Raw genomic sequence first — 19,203 nt, 5'->3', positions numbered from 1 at the left:
CAACGCTCACCGCGCCGCTCGCCGCACCGCCCGCCGCGCCGCTCGTAGTTGTGGCCAGCTTCATACATTGTCCTACATTTGTTTTCGCCGCTCAACGCTCACCGCGCCGCTCGCCGCGCCGCTGTTGGCTGTGGCCAGGCGATAAAACTACCTATTAATAAAAGTAGTTTCGATACCCCCTTGCTAATTAAATTGAATAAGTATTAATTATAAACATTATCCATTTATCATTTTAAAACTCAGCCCCACAATTAGAAAGTCCCAAGTTCGAATTCAGGTGAACTTTGTTTTTTCAAATGTATATGTTGTGGTTATGTGATTATAAGAATTAGCTAATCCCTTGCTGAACGGTGAAGAAAAACATCGTTAGTTGGTGCTTAAATTCCAAACACGGAAAAAGGTAGCTTTGCCTAGCCATCAAGGAAGGTACGAGTATCTTCAGAAGTATACTATTACCTAAAACCTTTTTAGGCTGAGATGTCAATCCATGCCCAACAGTAAAAGGTAAATGGTACTTTCCATCATGTAGTATGACATAATGATTAAGGTAACATAATACTAATGTTTGGGAATGCTGTACAAGTGGCCGACCACTACTTGAGCGGAGAGCACCTGTAATTAACAAACGCAGTGTTTGTAGATGTTTCGATATATTAATTATAGATAAAAAATCTTATACTTAAAAAACTTTTTGTAGATATGCTATGTGTAAATATGTATTTTGTCAATTGTAAGTTTAAATGTCTATGGACAGGTGGTAGGTGGTGTTGGTGGTGGTGTCGTTCGATTCCGGCGGCACCACCGCCACACCATTTTTTTTCTAATAACAACAGTATTTGGCTGCTGTGTTGTTGTTTGAAGGGAATGGTAAGGGAGACATACTTTTCCGAGGCGATCCAACTTAGTCCTTAGGAGTATCAGTATCTGCGGGAACTGACAGTATCGGACTAATCTGCGAATAATACTGAATGACATAGAATGTTGTCAGAACCAATATAGGTCTACCGAAGAGGTACCACCTCCTTCATCTCTAAAGTGAAGTATTTCTTGATAAATTCAAGTGAAGGGTGTGTAATGTGTAGTGTATATACTGGCTGACTTTCATTTGAGGTGACCAGTTTAGTCCCCAGAAGTAGCAAGGTGGTCCCACTACTCGACACGGGTTTCCTCTGAGAATGAGATAAATTAGGTCATAGTGTACTGCGCTGGCTATGTGCACTAAGTGCATATTAGTAGACTTTACATAATTTTGAGAACTTTTTTTAAAGATCTTACTCACGATGTTTTCCTTCATCGTTAAAACAAGTGATAATTAATTCGTAATTCATACATAACTTTGAAAAATCCGAGGTAAGTGTGTCAGGGATTTAAACCTCGAACCCCTCGATCGAAAGGCCGAGATTCAACCACTAGGCTATCACTGCTTTTTTTCTTCTCACACAACACACTTTCACACACACAAGTAATTTTAAATTATTTTTGGGCTTCATTTTCTTATAAAGATATTTACTTTTAAGGTGACAAATTTATTTATATTTTCACTATAATCAAATACCCTATTTTAGGTACTTAGTAATTATTAAGTATTCATATCACAGCTCATACTACTAGCAGGCTGTCATACGATTTAATTTCAGGACAACAGACATATTTTCCGAGGGAGGACAAAAACGTAAGCCGGTGACGAGGTCCGGAATGCGAAGCGATTATGAAACGCCATTTGTCAAGTTTTTATTGGGAACCCTAAAGCAACGTCCATTGTTGTTCCCCTCAAGCCGCCCCTCCCGACCCTCGTCTAGATGACGTTAATTCATAATTTTTATAACTTGTTAATATTTCGCGGATTACACTTGGCCACAAATCTGTCCTTGTCCCTATAATTAAATTCCATCTCTTCTTTCCCTTTATAAGCGGTATGCAAGCTTCTACATAATACCATAAATTACTGTTGTTCGTTTTGGTGCCTATACCAGTCTTAATTCTGTAAAGGAGAACTAATTCTTAGTTAGTTATATTATGTTATATTAGTTATATTAGTTATATTATGTGCACAGACTGACATATATTACCTAGATTTATTTGTGTGAGTACCTATCTACAATTATTCTACATACACATATACCTATATGTTTTAATCGTACATGTATGGAATATGAATTCGTTAATAAAATCTCTCTGTTTTAATAAACAAAACCATTGAACTGTAGCGTATCGTTGGAAGCGACCTCAATATTATCATGAAGTGTAATATTAAACGTAATTGGTACCGATATTAAAACCGAATGCATCGCGGCGTCAGTGGGTTCGAGTTCCGCTTGTGCGGCCATAACTTGCGCTTCGCTAGTCAAAGAGATGCGAACCCAATATACACTTTAATGTTCACCGTTACACAAAATCCACAGGAATTCTTTCTCTGAAAGTGGCATTGCATATTAAAGTTTAGTAACGATAAACAAAATTGGTATTTCTAAGTAATAGCTTAGAACAGTTCCTACAATGCAATGTTAAATGGTTAAAGCTGTTGTAACTTATAATACAGAGGTACACTAGTGGTGCCCGCGGCTTCGCCCGCATTTTAAAGAAATAATATGACATACGTAAAACGAAAAATTTGTACCTGCATGTGAATGACAACAACTTTGGTAACTTGGACAACAACTTTGCTAAAGATCATCACTTGATCAAATGCATAGTTTCCGATTCGATTTTCCCACGGGCTAAATTGTGAATCTAAACCATTCCCAAGTCCCCTTGAACACACACAACAAATTTCATCAAAATCAGTCCAGTCGTTTAGGAGGAGTTCAGTGACATATACACGCACATAAGAAATATATATATATAAAGATATGTAAAGTTTACATAGCCCTGCGGTCTGTGTAGATATCAACCGATCTAAAGATCTACGAGTGAGTTATTTCAGACGCGGTCCGAAGTATTGGAGGAAAAATTACATGCACGCTTTCGTGCTACGAAGGTTGTTGAACGGTCAGTTTGGTTGGTATTGCATATTGTATGGCAGAAGCCTTGCAGGCGGCTTGATACCATCCGAGACGAGTTAACCACTAACCCGCAACCTATTCACTAGTACCTATCGGAACAGAATGGTGAAGTTTGCTCCAGAACATCTCTATTTTTATAATATAGGAGTAGCAAGACGACCATACTATCCACCTGATGGTACGAATGTCTCCTTTACCTCACCATCCATACTATTCCGAGGTATTCCAGCTTCGTCCTCAGGGGTGGCGGCGCATCTAATCTTATCTGGTGTTGATTACAGATGTCCATGAGCGGTAGTAGCCAACTTACCATCAGATGGACTGCATGCTCGTCTGCTACTCCTATATTATAAAAAAAGCCTCTAGATTGCCAAACACAGTTTGGGACCATTGTTTTCGGGCGCATAACTAGCAAGGAGATACAAAAAGGTTTGCAGACATATTATTTCTGGTACTATTAGGTAAATAGTATGTATAGTCCACACTAATCCTTATCCTCCAACTGCTTATACGATACAGAAATGTATGTATGTGGCTACCCTAAAAGTATCCTGATCACGTAGAAATCTTTTTTTTATATTTAATGAGTTTTATTTAAAAAAATCATACAATAAAGAATTCAAAGAAATAAGGTACAATGGATTGTTTATTCTACAATGGAATTTCTTCCAGCAACCCTATTTATACAGGCACTATTAAAATATATATATATAGAATATAGATAGATATATACCAGCATATATTCACATATATCAAACGTAATCTATGAAAGTCATAGATAATACTCTTTAACTCTTCTTTTAAATACAAAGATTCTTAGAGAGTCTTAGAGAGTGAATAGAGAGAGGCATGGGTAATTTAAATAGAGACTTAAGATGTAACCTGTAGGGTGCCAGAGAAGGCCGTGAATACGAGAAACAATGCTGCAAGCACGAATGAGAGGATGGATTTTTCAGGATATTATAGAGGAGACAGAGGATTCGAGTATTCCTGCGAAGTCGGATAGGATTATGAGGATTAATGGATTTAAATTACCTACGTAACGTACGTGTAGGTACTTCATAGACAGTTAAATACAATAAATAATTCAATTATTTTGGCTCGCAGTACCTATTGTAAGAGTATTGCTTGTAGTAGTATGTTTATTATTATTTACCTAAAGGTACCTTTATGTGGATAGCCTTTTTGATATACGCTAAGTATATACTTTAACTAGCAAAAAGCGCAGCTCTATAAGGGCTCGCGTATCGTGAATGATATGTTCAGTTTAAGATCCTATATCAGCAAAGATGATGTGGTCACTTATTAATTAACAATAAATTATTAAATCTATCTTTCGTCAGAAGACCTATGAAGAGCTACCTTTGATCCAGAACTAGAACCACTTTAAATGCTTGTGGTGGATAACTTATATTAGATCCATTTTTTGGGATTGTATTTTTTTTTTGCGTTTTATCCTTGGTATCTTTTTACTCTTGAATTTAAACTCCGTCATACTTATAAAATCATTGCATCTGATTTGTAAAAAATATTTTTTAAGTATATATAGGTATAAGCTATTGTGGATGTCTGAAACGCAGTACATTTTAAGATAATCTAGAGTCTGTTACCAATCAACAAGATGGTGAATGACCTTTATTATTCTCTTCATGTCGATTTTGGAAATAAATCGGACGGATAGTTTAAATTAAGATGGTAGAACCCTATGTGGTTCGACTCCGGCGGCACCATCGCCACACCTATTTCTGCCTCATAACAGCAGCGTTAAGCGCTGCTGTGTTCTGATTTGCAAAATGTGGTAAGGGAAACATAATTTTCCGAGGCGTTCCAGCTTAGTCCAGCTTAGTCCAGGGGTAACGGCGCATCTGTGGCCGACCTCAGGTAGGAATATGAAATCCTATCTGGGTTTGGGATCTGGGTTATCTGGGATTGTTTGATGGGGAAAAACTTATCTGAGACGTTCCAGTTTAGCGGGAGTTCAGGGGAGCGGCGCGTCTGTGGCCGACCTCTGTTGATTACAGATGTCCATGGGTGGCAGTAGCCACTTACCATCGTATGGACTGTACGCTCGTCTGCTACTCCTTTATTATAAAACAAAGAAAAACTTGAAACAAAACGCTTTTAAAATACCCCGGTGAAACCTCGGTGAAACGCTGCCACGTTAGCATTTCCATATTTTTGATTGACATAATTATGTCATAAATGTCTGCATTCATCATGACCTTTTTTATTCTGACAATATTTAAATGAAAATAATCCAATTCACACAGCCATCAATGTTACACTAAATTTAAATTTGATAAAAAAGTGTTTTTTTTTGTGTACAAAACCTTATTTCAATCGTGTTGTTCCAATCTAGACATGACCTTTAGTAACTATGTTAAGTTTCAAATTTATAAGCCCTCTAGATTTTCCAAAAAAGGGGTGGAAAGCTTGCAAGATTTTCGAATTATAGAGGACTCGCTTCGCTCGCCCTAATTAATTAGTACGGTTTAACCAATTACATTAATTAATAAAACTAATCATAAAATGACACTAATATACAGTATTTAACTTAAAATAAAGTGGCACATCCAGATGGCTAACTCATTAAAAACTCGATCTTATAATAAGAATTTACTTACATATAGAATTTGCTTTTACTCAATTATGAATACTAAACTCCGTTTATGTGATTTTTTTTTTAAATTCGGATCTCCATTTATCGTAATAATTAACAATTGCTAAGTTTATTAGCATTTTTTTCTTCCTATTTTCAATTAAAACATAAGAAATCGGTAACAGATAAAGTATTGCACGACTCATGATGCGAAGCATCAGAGAGTGCTTTACGATCGAAAAATTTTTTTCGCTTCATTATGGCGGCTATTTTTATTATTATAGCCTTAATAGTTCACGGAATCAAGATATTTTGTATACTATCGTCGAGATAATTTAATGGAGATTAATTCTATACTTTTTAAAAATTGATTTACTGCAATAGAATTGGAAAAAACACCAAAATAGGTCAAAAAATTTTCCTGTCCGTCATGTGTGAAACCTGAAAACACTGTAACTTGTGAAAAAATCCATCATTAGAGTTAATTTTTTTTTTTTAATTCTAATCGACGATTGTAGGTCACTGAATGCGAATGATTAATTAATTCAGTGTCGTTTAATTGCAATTAATAAAAAACGAAAACTACAAGACTGTATATCTATATATATCCATGTAAAATTAACATGATATATCTATATCTATAGATATTATGTACATTTTATTCCACCAGGGGCGCCTGTGCATCACTTTCCTAGTACAGCTGTTTTTTATTTTTTTTATTTTTTTATATTTCATAATTAAATGAGCATGCTATGAGTCGTGCACTTTTGGATTTTCCAAACTTTTTTAGTATTTTAAGATATATGTTGTATTTATGTATATACGTATAGTTATGTATATTTAAAACATATAATTTTAAACCATTATCATTATCATTTGTGTAAACTGTGCTTAAATGGTATGACCGACAGAGAAATAAAAACATGATTATTTGTTATAATAAAAATATTATTGGTATTTTGAAAAGTCAAATAAGGAGCCCATTTCCATTAGGATATGACCGCTTACATATGAGTAAACAATTGACCCATTATTATAATATCATTATAGATAAGTACTAGGTACAATAGAATAGAACTAAATATTTTCTTTCTTACATTAAATGTAACTTGCATCCAATTTCACATTTTAAAAGTTAAGTTAGTTCGCAAACGCCGTAAAACGGCCGGACTTCATAGTTAAATTGGGCTTTGCGGTGAGAGTATCTCAGCGCATATTATGTCCTGTATACATTCAATGTATAATGGAGGCGCCTTAGTGAGTTGTGCCAGTAGCCGCACGCCCTCAGGCTCGTCGTAGTGGCCGAGCCGCGCCGTGGCGGCCACCGCGCCCGCAGTCAGGTGCAATGAAAGCACCCTGCTAATACCTGTGAGGATAGAATCACTATTGTAATTTAGAGAGCAGTTCTAACATTCTTCTACAAGCCCTGTGTTTGTTGTTGTTTTTTTTTCTTATATAATAAAGTACACTCCACAGACTGATCGTCCGTTCCTTTTTTTATGTAAAGTTTATTTTGTCACATCTTATTCTAAGTCAAAATTGTTGTTAGCTCCACTATGAGCCTTCACTGTCACCTGTGTGTGTGTTTGTTGTTACATAGGATTGGGTTCGTCATTGTTCACGGGGAGCGAGCATTTATATCTGAATTGCTTACCTTTGTATGTAACGTGAGATGCAAGTTCACAATCGAAATCACAGACTTATCGGGGAGATGTGAGTCGAAGTACTTAAAACGACTTCGACTCAGTACTTCGACGTTAAAAAATCGTTATCCAGATGTTATAAAAACTTTTTCTAGATAAAACCATATCGAATGTTTTTTTTGTTCGCACTAATTGAACCATAACCATTTTATTTTATTACATGTTTATTCTATTTACACTTTCCTTTTTTCCGACAAGTCCTACATTATTTCATTTCATTGGAGATTAGTACAAGACTAAAAACAAAATTTTGTTATTCCTGCTCGATCTCCTTGTGAACAGGAACACAAGCCTGTGTAAAATCTGACCAAATCGAATTACCTAGTTTATTCAATATGCATTCATATATACTTTTCCCTACGATACGCTGTAGAAACCGGTCTTTAGCCCTGTAATTACATCGGTTTAACCAGCTGCTTTAGGTCATTTCGTTCCTTCCACCGCGGGGTCTATTCTACTCTTTAGTCACACTTGTACGTACGTAGTGCAATATAAAAGCATGCAATGATTACCTAACGAAGACAGCTGCTCCTTTCCGTAGGCGGCATGCTTAACTTTTCTGTCGATAATATTGCGATGGAATTCAGCCACGTCGACCACCAAGGCGACGCGCTCTAACATTGTGACCGGAAAGCCCGCTTTCACGGCCAACATCTCCCCAACTTCCACGCTCGTCCACATAGGTACACGAAAATCTACGGGACATAAAACTACATCTAGACATTACTTCAAACAACTTTGTAAATTCTAAATGTATAGATCTTATAGATTTTTTATAAAAAACGAAGGGAAAGAACGCAAGATTGACAATTTAGCACCTACCTAATTCGTCTGCGGTGACAAAAGTACCTTGCCTCGTCTTTTTCATTTAAAGCCTGCTACGTTGGTACTTACCTAGTGGCACACCAAACACTGCCTGTGCAACACAGGGTTGAAGATGTCAGTTGAATGAACATACTATACAAAAATATCATGGATGCTTTACAGATGTTTATAGATGCTTTACAAATGATGTATTAAATATTCCACTGCAGAAATCACTGTACTATATTCTTACAAATGCGTCTTGTGAATACTTAGTTTAATTCAACTTTAAGATTGTAGTATTTCTCATTATAAGATTAATGACATCTGCTGGACTCGATATACTAATAAAACTACTGCAAATATAACTTACTCGTATGTATAACTTTATATATTTACTATATAAAATATACTAATACGACTACTACACATACAATTTTATTATATACGAGTATTTACCCAGTATCCTGAATACTTTGAATTCCGTCGCTATGATTTCGTCTATCGTAGTTCTAATATTTTTGCATAACAAAATTATCTTGATTACTTTGGGGTGGAGCATTAAAGCCGAGTTGCTCATCTTAGCTGATAAAGAAATACAGGACGCTATAAGTATTGGTACCTCAGCCAACAAGCACCGGCGGAAATCGTCTCCGCGCTCAACTGTAACAACGATTAGAATATATCGTTCATATGTGAATGTACTTTATATTATCGTGATAACATATATTCGACATATACCAATATCACTATATAAGCAGTGATAGCCTAGTGGTTAAGAAACTCGGCCTCTGGATCGAGGGGTCTGAGTTCAAATCTCAGGCACGCAACTCTGATTTTTCAAAGTTATGCGCGTATTAGGAATCAATTATCACTTGCTAAACGGTAAAGGAAAACATCGTGAGGAAACCTGCGTACCTGAGAGATTTATAAAAAAAAAATCATAAAGGGATAGTAATGGGTTGTTGATGACTGATATCACTATAAAACCCAATTACTTAAATATTATTTTTTACTGTATGGACACTATAGGCCCTTTATAAACCTCAGATTTTAGAAATAGGTAATAAAAAAGCCCTCCTCGTGTGTCGGTGAAAATATGAATTACCTAAATACTAGAAATGGTTAATTATACGTCTTTGGCAAAAATAAGATAGATTAATTATTAATTGTGTAAGACATGTCGATTACCACAGTTATGTAGCACACTAAACAAGTAGCGTTCGAACAGCCGGCACGCCTGTCCGGGCACGCCGTGCTTCTTGCAACCGAACCATGCACACATCTCCCACACACTCCACCGTCCCTCTTCCCGTAGTAACCGCATCTGTGACAGCGAAGCTGCAACATTTTTAATTGAAATTAAGACAACACAGCACATATTTAAATAGTTCCCGTGAATTGATAAATGACATCACATGTGATGCCTCGTTAAACACTAGTAGCTCAAACGGCTAAAAGCGTTTCCTTATTTAAGAGTGTAAAATAGAATCGTTTCTCGTTTTCATCGGTAGATGTTTTATCGTTTAGCTCCTAGTAACTAAAGTAGAAAAATAACACTGTTAAAATAAGATATTCAGATTAATACGATTAGGGTCGTTTATAATATCTCTGTTTGGTTACTTTTGACTACCGAGAAAAGGAGCGCAGTATTTATTTGTAAAACATAAATACTGCGCTCCTCAAATTCGGTAAGGTAATCGAATACCGCTAGCTGCTGCTAGTCGCAGGAGCGCTACATCTATAAATAATTGCTGCTACAATCCAAAAATGAATAAATAAATATGGCAAATTAGACCGTAGTAAATCAGTGGACAAACTCGACCAAAAAATAGACAGGAAATGATGCCACGTTAAAATAGTATTTTCATTCTTATACATCATCTATAAACGTTCCTGGTCTTCCATTTTTCTCGTGTATCTGTATCATCTGTGTGGCCATAGGGATTGTTATATAATTTATAGAGAATCTCATTCTGTCATTAAATGACACTTGATGTCAATCAATCCATAATTTAAAAATTAAATCAGTTTAAACAAAATATAGTAAGGGAAAAAGAATTAAATAATTATATTATACGATGCATACGAGTACCTTCAACCTCCGAGTCCTCTAATATACACATCATCCAATCCGGGGAAAGATGCGTTGTTGACACTAACAATGACTCGTCCATCTGAACAATAAGCTCACGATATGATTATCTGCACAGGCAAGAAAAAACAAGATAATTTTCTTTACATTTTAAAGATATTTTTAAGTATTTTATGTCACGTAATATTTTAATTAATGTGTTAATAAGTTATTGGCAACTTTTATGTCCTACCTATGTATTGTGACGTTTATTCCTTCTATAAACTGAAAAATACCGAATAATATGAAAATGTAATTTAATATTTTTCGTACGCGACATTTATTTTATTTAATAATATTGCTTTTGTTACACAGATGTTCTAAATACCGTACATGAAGTTAAAGCTAAGAAAAGTTCTAAGCTGCTGTGTTATGTCCAATACCACACAACGTAATGACAGGTAGGCAAAGATTATTAATACAAATATTTAAATTATCTTTTCGGATTTAGGCTTTTGATATAAAGTAAAAATACATCAAGTATTATTATATCCATATTCTTAAATAAAACGAGTATGTAGAATTCCAAGAATTACTTATACCTACCTTTCTTCCTACTTATTAATTTATCTAACAAATACCTAATGGTAATTTATTCTTAGAACGTAATGCCTTTCAGAATAGTATTATATTATATGAAATTAACTAATGGAAAAAATATACGTTTCATACAAGAAATGTAAGTTTAAGATAACTAATCGTTTCTAATTATAAGAATAAGTTTTACCAATACTTACAAATAATATATTAAAATATACCTATAGTAGTAGGGTACAATCATTCTTATTTCATTTTTAAAGAAATTAAATATGAAGAAGAATATTGAATATTTTACTCAATATTTTTTTAGCACTTTTAAGTGAGAGTGAGATTTCTATCTTTACAGAGTGCCTATCTCGACTGTACCTGTTCGAATTTTAAGTAGAAGTTGAGTAATCTTAAAAAGGCAATTTATGAGGTAGCAGTTGTCTACGCAAATGGTATGTTATTAAATAATAAATCTATCCAATGCTGGGTGGTAATTGAATTCTAATATTAATTAAAAGTAGAATACAACATGCCTCATTCCAGAACGAACTACCACTGCGACATTCAATAATAATAATGCTTTACCTTTTTAAACGTAACGTTAGTTAGAGTTCTTAACGGGTGGTGGGTGTATTTTACGATTATTGTTTCAATAAGACATATACCTACCTATTTACTTTTAATTAGGCAGCCGTTACCGGCTACTTATACTGATGTCAACGGTCGACGTAGCTACATACTTCATTTAGAAACGTGTAACACGTATGTAAATAACTCTATTAGAAAAGGTTTTACAAAATATTTGTTCTTATACCTAGTTCGGGATAATAAGAACTTTTGTTACATAATTATATTGATTATGTCTAATTGCAGTTTCTCTCTATAAGTAGTACTTAAGAGATACCGTCAGTGTTCGCCAATGATTGGCGTCTATTTTATATATGTTGAATTAAAATACACTGAAATAAACTAACTTAGTTCTTCACAATAGGCTTCATTTCCAAATCAGAGTACGTACTCTTGAAATATCCAAAAAAACAATTTTTCAATTAATAATGTGGTTGGTGTGAGTACAATGCATAATCGCACGTTATTTAGCCTCACGATGTGATTTTCTCCATGCTACTAATTTCGTAATAATCCAAACACATCTGTATAATGTGGCATAAGTAATAAAGGCAGAACGGTGAAATGGATTCTGAGGAAAAGCGAGACGGTGTGGGCGTGGCGTACTAAAAGGCGGTGATTTTTCTCTTTAACCCCGCCCAGCGGAAAATACACAGAAACGCCCATACGCCATTTTATTCAACAAAATAATAATCTAATATCTAAGCCAGAAAGTCAACTGGCTCATCAAAAGAAACAACGAAATATTCCATACAAGCTATTGCTGTCCCATAGAAATTGTGAGATCTCCTAATGGCCTGTTATTGATTATAAATTATATAAATTATAATATCCATAGGCGTTAGATATATTACCTAAGAACTACCTTTAAATGTGAGAGGAAAATTTACGCCTTTTGTTAATCATAAGACAGGAAGTAGGAATTACCTAATTTTGACCGTAGGTCATAATGTAGGCTATTGTGCTTACGTTATTCGGAAACTGAATACATGGGTACTTGTATCTACCTTCTTGTTTGTTAGAAAAAAAATTGCGAGCAGTCATCGCGTCAGCCAGATTATAGTGCCGGACCGTGTCAGTGGAACTAGTCGTGGTTAGATAAAGGTACTTGCCTCGCATCCGAAATATAGGCATGCGACGGTCTCAATATACATTTTATTCGTGAGAGTGGTGTTGAGAAAGATTTCGTAGACTACATTAGTTGTGACTGTGGATCGAGAATAAATATAGTTCAACAAAAAACTAAAAAACACGCTTTATTTCTACTTTTTTAAGTTGAGTTTATCATAAAAGCGTGTTTTTTAGTTTTTTGAACTATATTTATTTTATTATTTTTTTAGTATTTGTTGTTATAGCGACTATCATTATGCATCGTCTGTAAAAAAATCAAGTGTCTATCTATTACGGTTTAAGAGATAAAGCCCTGTGACCCACGAACAGACATCGGAGGGTTTCGTTTTACCCTTTGAGTGCGGAATCCTAAAAATCATTCTACAAGATGGCATTATAGATATGTTTCAGTACATTTGAGTTATAGGGAAATAACATTATTATTTTTCAAAACTAAAAATCAATCTAGTACCTTTGCCTGAACTTTCCCTAAGGCGCTTTTTCTCGCCTCGAAATCGTTAATGTTGGATGTTGATAAGGACAATGGTACAAAATTATTAAAATCGTGTATTGTCATCGGTTTTTGATAATTGTTCAAAATTTTCAATTAAACTGAACGTTCAAAGTGGATAGAAATCGGGTTCAAAGATTCCGTACATACATACATACATACATACATACATACATACATACATACATACAACCCAAGCTAATAAAAGCGTGTTAAAAAAAGTCAACGGATTGCATTTCGAGAGTGCAGGCAGAAGTGAAAACTTTCGAAACATAACTTGAATAACACCCATTTACATAATTTTTCTATGCTGACACCGGATGACATCTTGACTTTTGCAGTTTGCTTTGTCATCTTACGAATTTGCGATCAAGCCACGTGTCAAGATCAAGCCAAAAAGTGCACAACGCCACTAAAAAACTTTTCACTTCAAAAATCTTTGTCGCTATAAGAATATGACACCGGCAGCAAAACTTGAAATTTGGTTGAGACACTTGAGACTACAAAGAAATATAAAGCAGAGTGGGATACCATTGCCAGCACATGCTTCGTACAATTGTAAGTTCCTTCTTAGGCTTCATTTACATTCACAGACATAGACATAGATTTTTATATTGTTTATACTCAATTTATTGTTTACCTGCCTACCAACTCGCATAACTACCTAATTATTTGTATTTTTATATAATTTAACTATTTATATTTTATATAATAGAAACGTAGCTATGTTTGTACTTACCTACATTAATTAAAGGAAATTTAAAAACGTTACATATTTTAGTGATAGTTAACACTGAACTAAGTTAAACCGTCACAATAAAGATACTAAGCAGTTGACTAAACAGCTGATTCACTGATGGTCGCCATCTTGCTATTACGCATGATAAAAATAGAGATGATACTTTTAGTTTTTTTTTCTTTTTTTTTAATGTTCATAAATTATTGTAATTTTAAACGATAATTACAAATAAGCAGCTCGTATCTATCGATACCAGTCATACTCAAATGAATAGTATTTAATTCTATGCCTATGTGCTAGCAAAAACCAGATCTATAAATCGCATCTTTCCAGAAATATCGTGATACAATACATTAATACCTAACCCTATACTGGCATCGTCTCGCATTAAATCGTATTAGGGATTTTTTCTGTCAACAACTGATATGTAAATACCACCCGACTTAAAGGTTCAGAAAACGCTCATATTTATATTATCGTTGTTATTTATTTTCTCTGGTGAGCCGTAAAATATGGGTGTATGGAAATGCGGGGATTTGCCGAACACTGTGTAGTTTGACAAGATGACAGTTATAGGAGCGGGCAAGACGCCCCGAGGGTTGAAATTATACGTAAAAGTCTGTATTACATGTTTATTGCGAATTCCATTTTTTATTGTATGATAACATTCAATACACGAGTTTGAACGATATGAAAAATGATAGTAGATATTTCATATTATGCGTTTTATTCTGGATAAGTGATTTATATACGTACATATTTTATTACGTATTAGGCACTTACTCACAGACCTGTATTTTAGATACCTGTATTTTAGATACAGGTCTGTGTACTTACTTAATAATTTGACGTTTTGTTTAAAATAAAAAAGACGCGACGTGGGATTCAGGTAAAACCACAGTTCTATTGTTTAAAACGCATTCAAATTATTTAATTATAAGTAATATTATATTAATTTACTATTTTTTGTTATTTTCATGATGTGTTATGTTTATAATAATAAGTGTCCATACTGTCCATTTATATAGTCACTGGCTGGTACGATTGTATTAGTTAGCATAAAAAATAACGCTATTGATATTTGAGTTGTATTATCCGCGGGAATAATAAAAATTTCAAATTGGAACAAGAAATCATTTTATTTTATTAGTATGGAATTGGTTGCAGATGTCGACGGTTTTTTACTTTAATCGCATTACAAAAAACATTTAAAAGTTATATAAACGAAAACAAACATTATTAAAACAAAGAAACAAAAGAACACATTAAAATAAGATAAAACTTGCTGTAACGGCGAAAGACTTTTGTGCTTTGACTACAATATCCGAGGAAGAATGCATACGGGGCTGAGAGCCGGGATAGTTTTCTTTGTTCGCTCACATGAAACTAATCTAAAACTCGCATGTAAAGTAATTTAAATACATTCGCTCCTAATGTTCGCATAGTGATCGAAATTCACCTAAAATACATACAATTTGTTAAAAAGGTTTAATAATAATAATAGATACCTAACATTAAAGCAAAAATAATATCAAGAAGACAAGAAACAATTTTTTTTTCTCTTATTTATATATATAGGTACAGTTTGAAGTATAGGTACAAGAATCGAACAAAGTCTTAACCTAATTATTTATTTATAATGTACGTTTATTTTTACCTATATTCTACATCGTATTCTTAAATATTACTCATAGTACTATGGACAGATATGTGCATCATATTATAAATTTCATAGGCGAACAATGAAGAAACCACATTTTTTCGCGGTGTCCAATGATAGGAATAAAAATCACAAGTAACATATTCTAAAAATCATGAAATCTCCTAAAGTAGTATTTATTTTTGTCACGATAAGGCACAGTTTTAAATATCCACACATGTTTACACGAGTATGAATTGCACATTTAGTAGCGAGGGTGCGAAAACTTGTTGTTATCTTGAACGAGACCAATTTCGGCAAATGGATACTAAGTCCTAACTCTCCTATCTCTTTTATGTCGTGCGAAGCTCGCGTTCTTTTAAAATATCGACAAACGACATATCGGGCCAACGTGTGAACACCCGACACGCAATTTAGAAAGGATTTGCTTTACTGCCGCCGGGTTAAGTTGATCGTACGGGGGATCATTCCGAAGTTTAAACGCTATCCACGTGAAAAGTACTGTTATATCGTAAAAAACGTTATAAGTTTTAATAGCATATATATTTCGTTGTCGTAGTCGTCGTCAACTCATTACTGTCCTGTTGGGTACAGGTCCCTTCTCAAAGGTCTAAACACCTTAGTTGATTAAGGTATAACCTTAGCTAACCGCTAACTTTTTTAAAAATTAGGAACAGTAAATTTTCCTTCACCACTTACACGAGTATATAATTAACTTAAATACGCACATGACTTTGTAAGTTCATAGGGATATGTCATACATCCGTACTAAAATCGATAGCAAACCGTAACAATACTTTCATTTTCATTACAGTTATTCATTATTGTTGCCACAAATGTTTGAATTGATTAAAAATCCACGTGGTATAATAAAGGTTTGTGAACATGAAATTAATATCTAAAGTCATGGAGTTAAAATCGTTATTGAATATCATGAACGTTTGGCTACTAGTCGAGTGTTACGCGGTCGGGTCGAGCGATTCGCGCTTCACTTACCGCCCTTTGAGGGCAAGCCATGCGAGAAGTCATCCACTTATCGTCAGCACGATCTCATGCCGACATTTTTCCGTTTTTCCCTATCTTTCGCCTGGACGACTGTACTCCAAACGTGACATAATTGAATCAGTCCGTCCCAAATCGTCAGATGCTTTCAAATTAATCATGACGTACGTTAAAGTAGATTAATTCTACAATCAGCTGTCAGTGCAATTAACAGCGCAAGAAAAATATGACACCATACTCTTATATAGCTAAATAATACACATTTGTTAAATACCCATGCATATTTGTATTCAACAAGGATGCACCCTCGTTTAATTGAAATATTTCATTTATTATGTCTAAATGAGGAGAAAAGTTTTTCATGCGTTAATCTCGTCTCTACTCCACTCGACATAAAATAAATTGTACAGCTAGGATAAGTAGAGTAAATGTGAAACAAATATAGTAGGTACGTACGGAGCCCCAACTGTAATTACCTACAAACAAGTGCTATCAAATAAAAACGACAGTTGCACGGAGCGCAAAGGAAAAAGGTTATTGAGGCCCTCGTTTCACGCCAACTGTAATGCAATTTGAAGTGAGACTCAAAGCGACGTTCTCCGAGCCCGCCCTCGTCCGCCCACAAACACAGAAATGATTGGAATTAAACCTTACTCTTTAAAAGTTTTGTTCATTTGCTAATATTATTCTTCCTAATAATGACTATGATACTTTTTATGTCATGCAAATATTGCAATTCCATACTTACTGTATTACAATATAGCGGTAGAGCGTCTTTAGATTTATCTGGCAGGTCTGTGCCCAGCAGTGGGACAATAGTAGGTGGACGATGGCAACGGAGTGACCTGCTTTATTATCCATTGATACTTAAATTTAAAGCAAACAAGGAAAAAAATCATTTTTAATATGAGCCGAACGCCGACACCGAAAAATGATTCGAACAAAACGAAATGTGTCAGCGGTAATACCGAGTACAATATATTTCGGTAACGTGTTCACCGAAAATGCGGTGCTGCGTGTAAAATTGTTGTGAAATATGAACCATAAAGCTGTTTTTGTTTGTCCGCCGCAACTAATTGCGTAGTTGTACACGAGTGCAACGTCGGATGCAGTTTGCGGTCGAGTAGTGTAGCAGATAGGCATTGGTGTGCCACGTTTTGCCGGGGGTTTTTGCAACATGCCCAGCCATATCGGAACGGACATTCGCCTCTAACCGCGACGTCCACACTATGCTTTGTAGGGATGTTCCACACATTCACTCGAATACTTGGTACGTCATAAAAATAAAATGTATACCTACTTCTTTACCATTGCTTAAACGACTCTGGTGGATACTATGGATGTAGATTGCATTCTGATTAGTTATATTGGCCTAAGACTTGTTATTATTTTCAAGTATATTTGAGGTAATGAATTGTATTTACTCCAGGTATTTAAAAAGTAAGTGCGCAAACATATTCCTTTTTACCAAAACAATTTGGGTACGTCCATAACTTAAATTATTTCTACCTAATATTTTGATTACATTACAAAGATTAGTAAACTTATAATAGAGGACGTAACTGTATTTGTAAGATTTAGGAAAAGTTTATATCATTTCAAAATTAAATTGACGATAATAACGGAACAGTTCGTATTTATTTTTAAATGTGTTTTTAGTGTCTTGACAAAAAGATAGCAAAGTCTTTTAAAATTAAAAGACTTTGCTATCTTTTTGTTATACCCCATATACTAAAAAATATCGATAGCAAATATGGCCAACACTTAGGGGTGTCGACGTGTTTTGCGCCCGTGACACGTGACGGCGTAATTAGTGCGTGACCACCACCCGCCGTCATGTCGACACGTCGCGCTACGTGTTTACAACTCTAAACTTATAGTTTTGCCCTTGTCTACGTAAGCAAATAAGTTCAAACAAAAATATTTCTAATAGGTACTTAACATACTAACAAAAAATGACTATGCATGCTAAATGTTCGTCTTAACCTTATACTTTATCCCTAGAGAGATTCAGATGTTTCACGTACAATCAATTCGTGGTAAATTATATAAAAAATACATTTCAAGCTTCAGCTGGCTACGAGATGGTTTCTTTATTAGTTTTCCCGAAGGCAACGGCACTCCCGCCTCGCGGGGGACGTGTGAAAAAATCTTGGCAGGATTAAGCTTCCGTTTATCGGGCTCCGAGGCGGACTTATTGCCGTAATACAATCTCTGTTATGTCGCGCTCGGATTATCCGTATCAACGTGTTTTACAGGAAAATGTTTCCGTCGAATTGCGAGTATATTCATATGCCCTAATGTGACATGTTTACATATGTATATATTTTTATACCACCGACATTATAACAAATCATTTCTTGCAATAGTACACATTTAGGGAAAATTCGGGAAAGATTAAAGTTGCGGATATATAAAGGGTCCAAACGTCAGCACGGAGCTTGCGTTGCAAATCCTCGCAAATTGAAAACGCCATTATCGAGTCTAAGCAATTTGCACGCAGCTGGTGCGCGGAGCTACGCGGCTACGGTGTTCGTAGAGCCGCTCGCTCTATCTGCGCTAACAGATTATCGCGTGATTTGAAATAGATAACGATGGGATATCCTTGTAACAAAAAATATCATAATTTCTTCTTAAGTTTTGTCTGCTTTTTATTTTACACTATTTAAAAACTAAAAAAAAAATTATTATGTGATTAAATGGAATGTTGAAGTAGTTTGCGTAATTAAGCTATTAAATATGAAATACCTAAAGTCTACGAACGATGAAAATATGTTTAGTATT

The 19,203-nt window shown here is 34.8% G+C and overlaps 1 protein-coding gene and 1 long non-coding RNA gene across 3 annotated transcripts; one reads left to right on the top strand and one right to left on the bottom strand.

Moving 5' to 3' along the window:
• Nucleotides 1-6,610: 6,610 nt before the first annotated feature.
• LOC140743142 (uncharacterized) lies at nucleotides 6,611-9,394 on the bottom strand. The gene is made up of 4 exons (XM_073074200.1): nucleotides 9,300-9,394; nucleotides 8,568-8,771; nucleotides 7,817-7,999; nucleotides 6,611-6,967 (listed from the first exon to the last, which is right to left on the bottom strand). Exons 1-4 carry the CDS (start codon nucleotides 9,391-9,393, stop codon nucleotides 6,780-6,782), a joined length of 669 nt encoding a protein of 222 aa, XP_072930301.1. The 5' UTR covers nucleotide 9,394; the 3' UTR covers nucleotides 6,611-6,779.
• A 690-nt stretch (nucleotides 9,395-10,084) lies between these two features.
• LOC140743141 (uncharacterized) lies at nucleotides 10,085-11,637 on the top strand. Of its 2 annotated transcripts, XR_012102390.1 has the most exons (4): nucleotides 10,085-10,321; nucleotides 10,558-10,643; nucleotides 11,129-11,222; nucleotides 11,458-11,637. It is a non-coding gene; the product is annotated as an uncharacterized LOC140743141 (long non-coding RNA). The 2 variants fall into 2 exon arrangements; XR_012102389.1 differs by having other exon boundaries at nucleotides 11,129-11,637.
• The last annotated feature ends 7,566 nt before the right edge of the window (nucleotides 11,638-19,203 follow it).

This window comes from Epargyreus clarus, unplaced genomic scaffold (genome assembly GCF_041222505.1).
Source record: "Epargyreus clarus isolate Ecla_fem2 unplaced genomic scaffold, WU_Ecla_fem_2.2 ptg000007l, whole genome shotgun sequence".
Taxonomy (NCBI): Eukaryota; Metazoa; Arthropoda; class Insecta; order Lepidoptera; family Hesperiidae; genus Epargyreus; species Epargyreus clarus.
The sequence above is the reverse complement of the archived record's forward strand: the minus strand, read 5'-3'. Positions and strand labels throughout refer to the sequence as shown.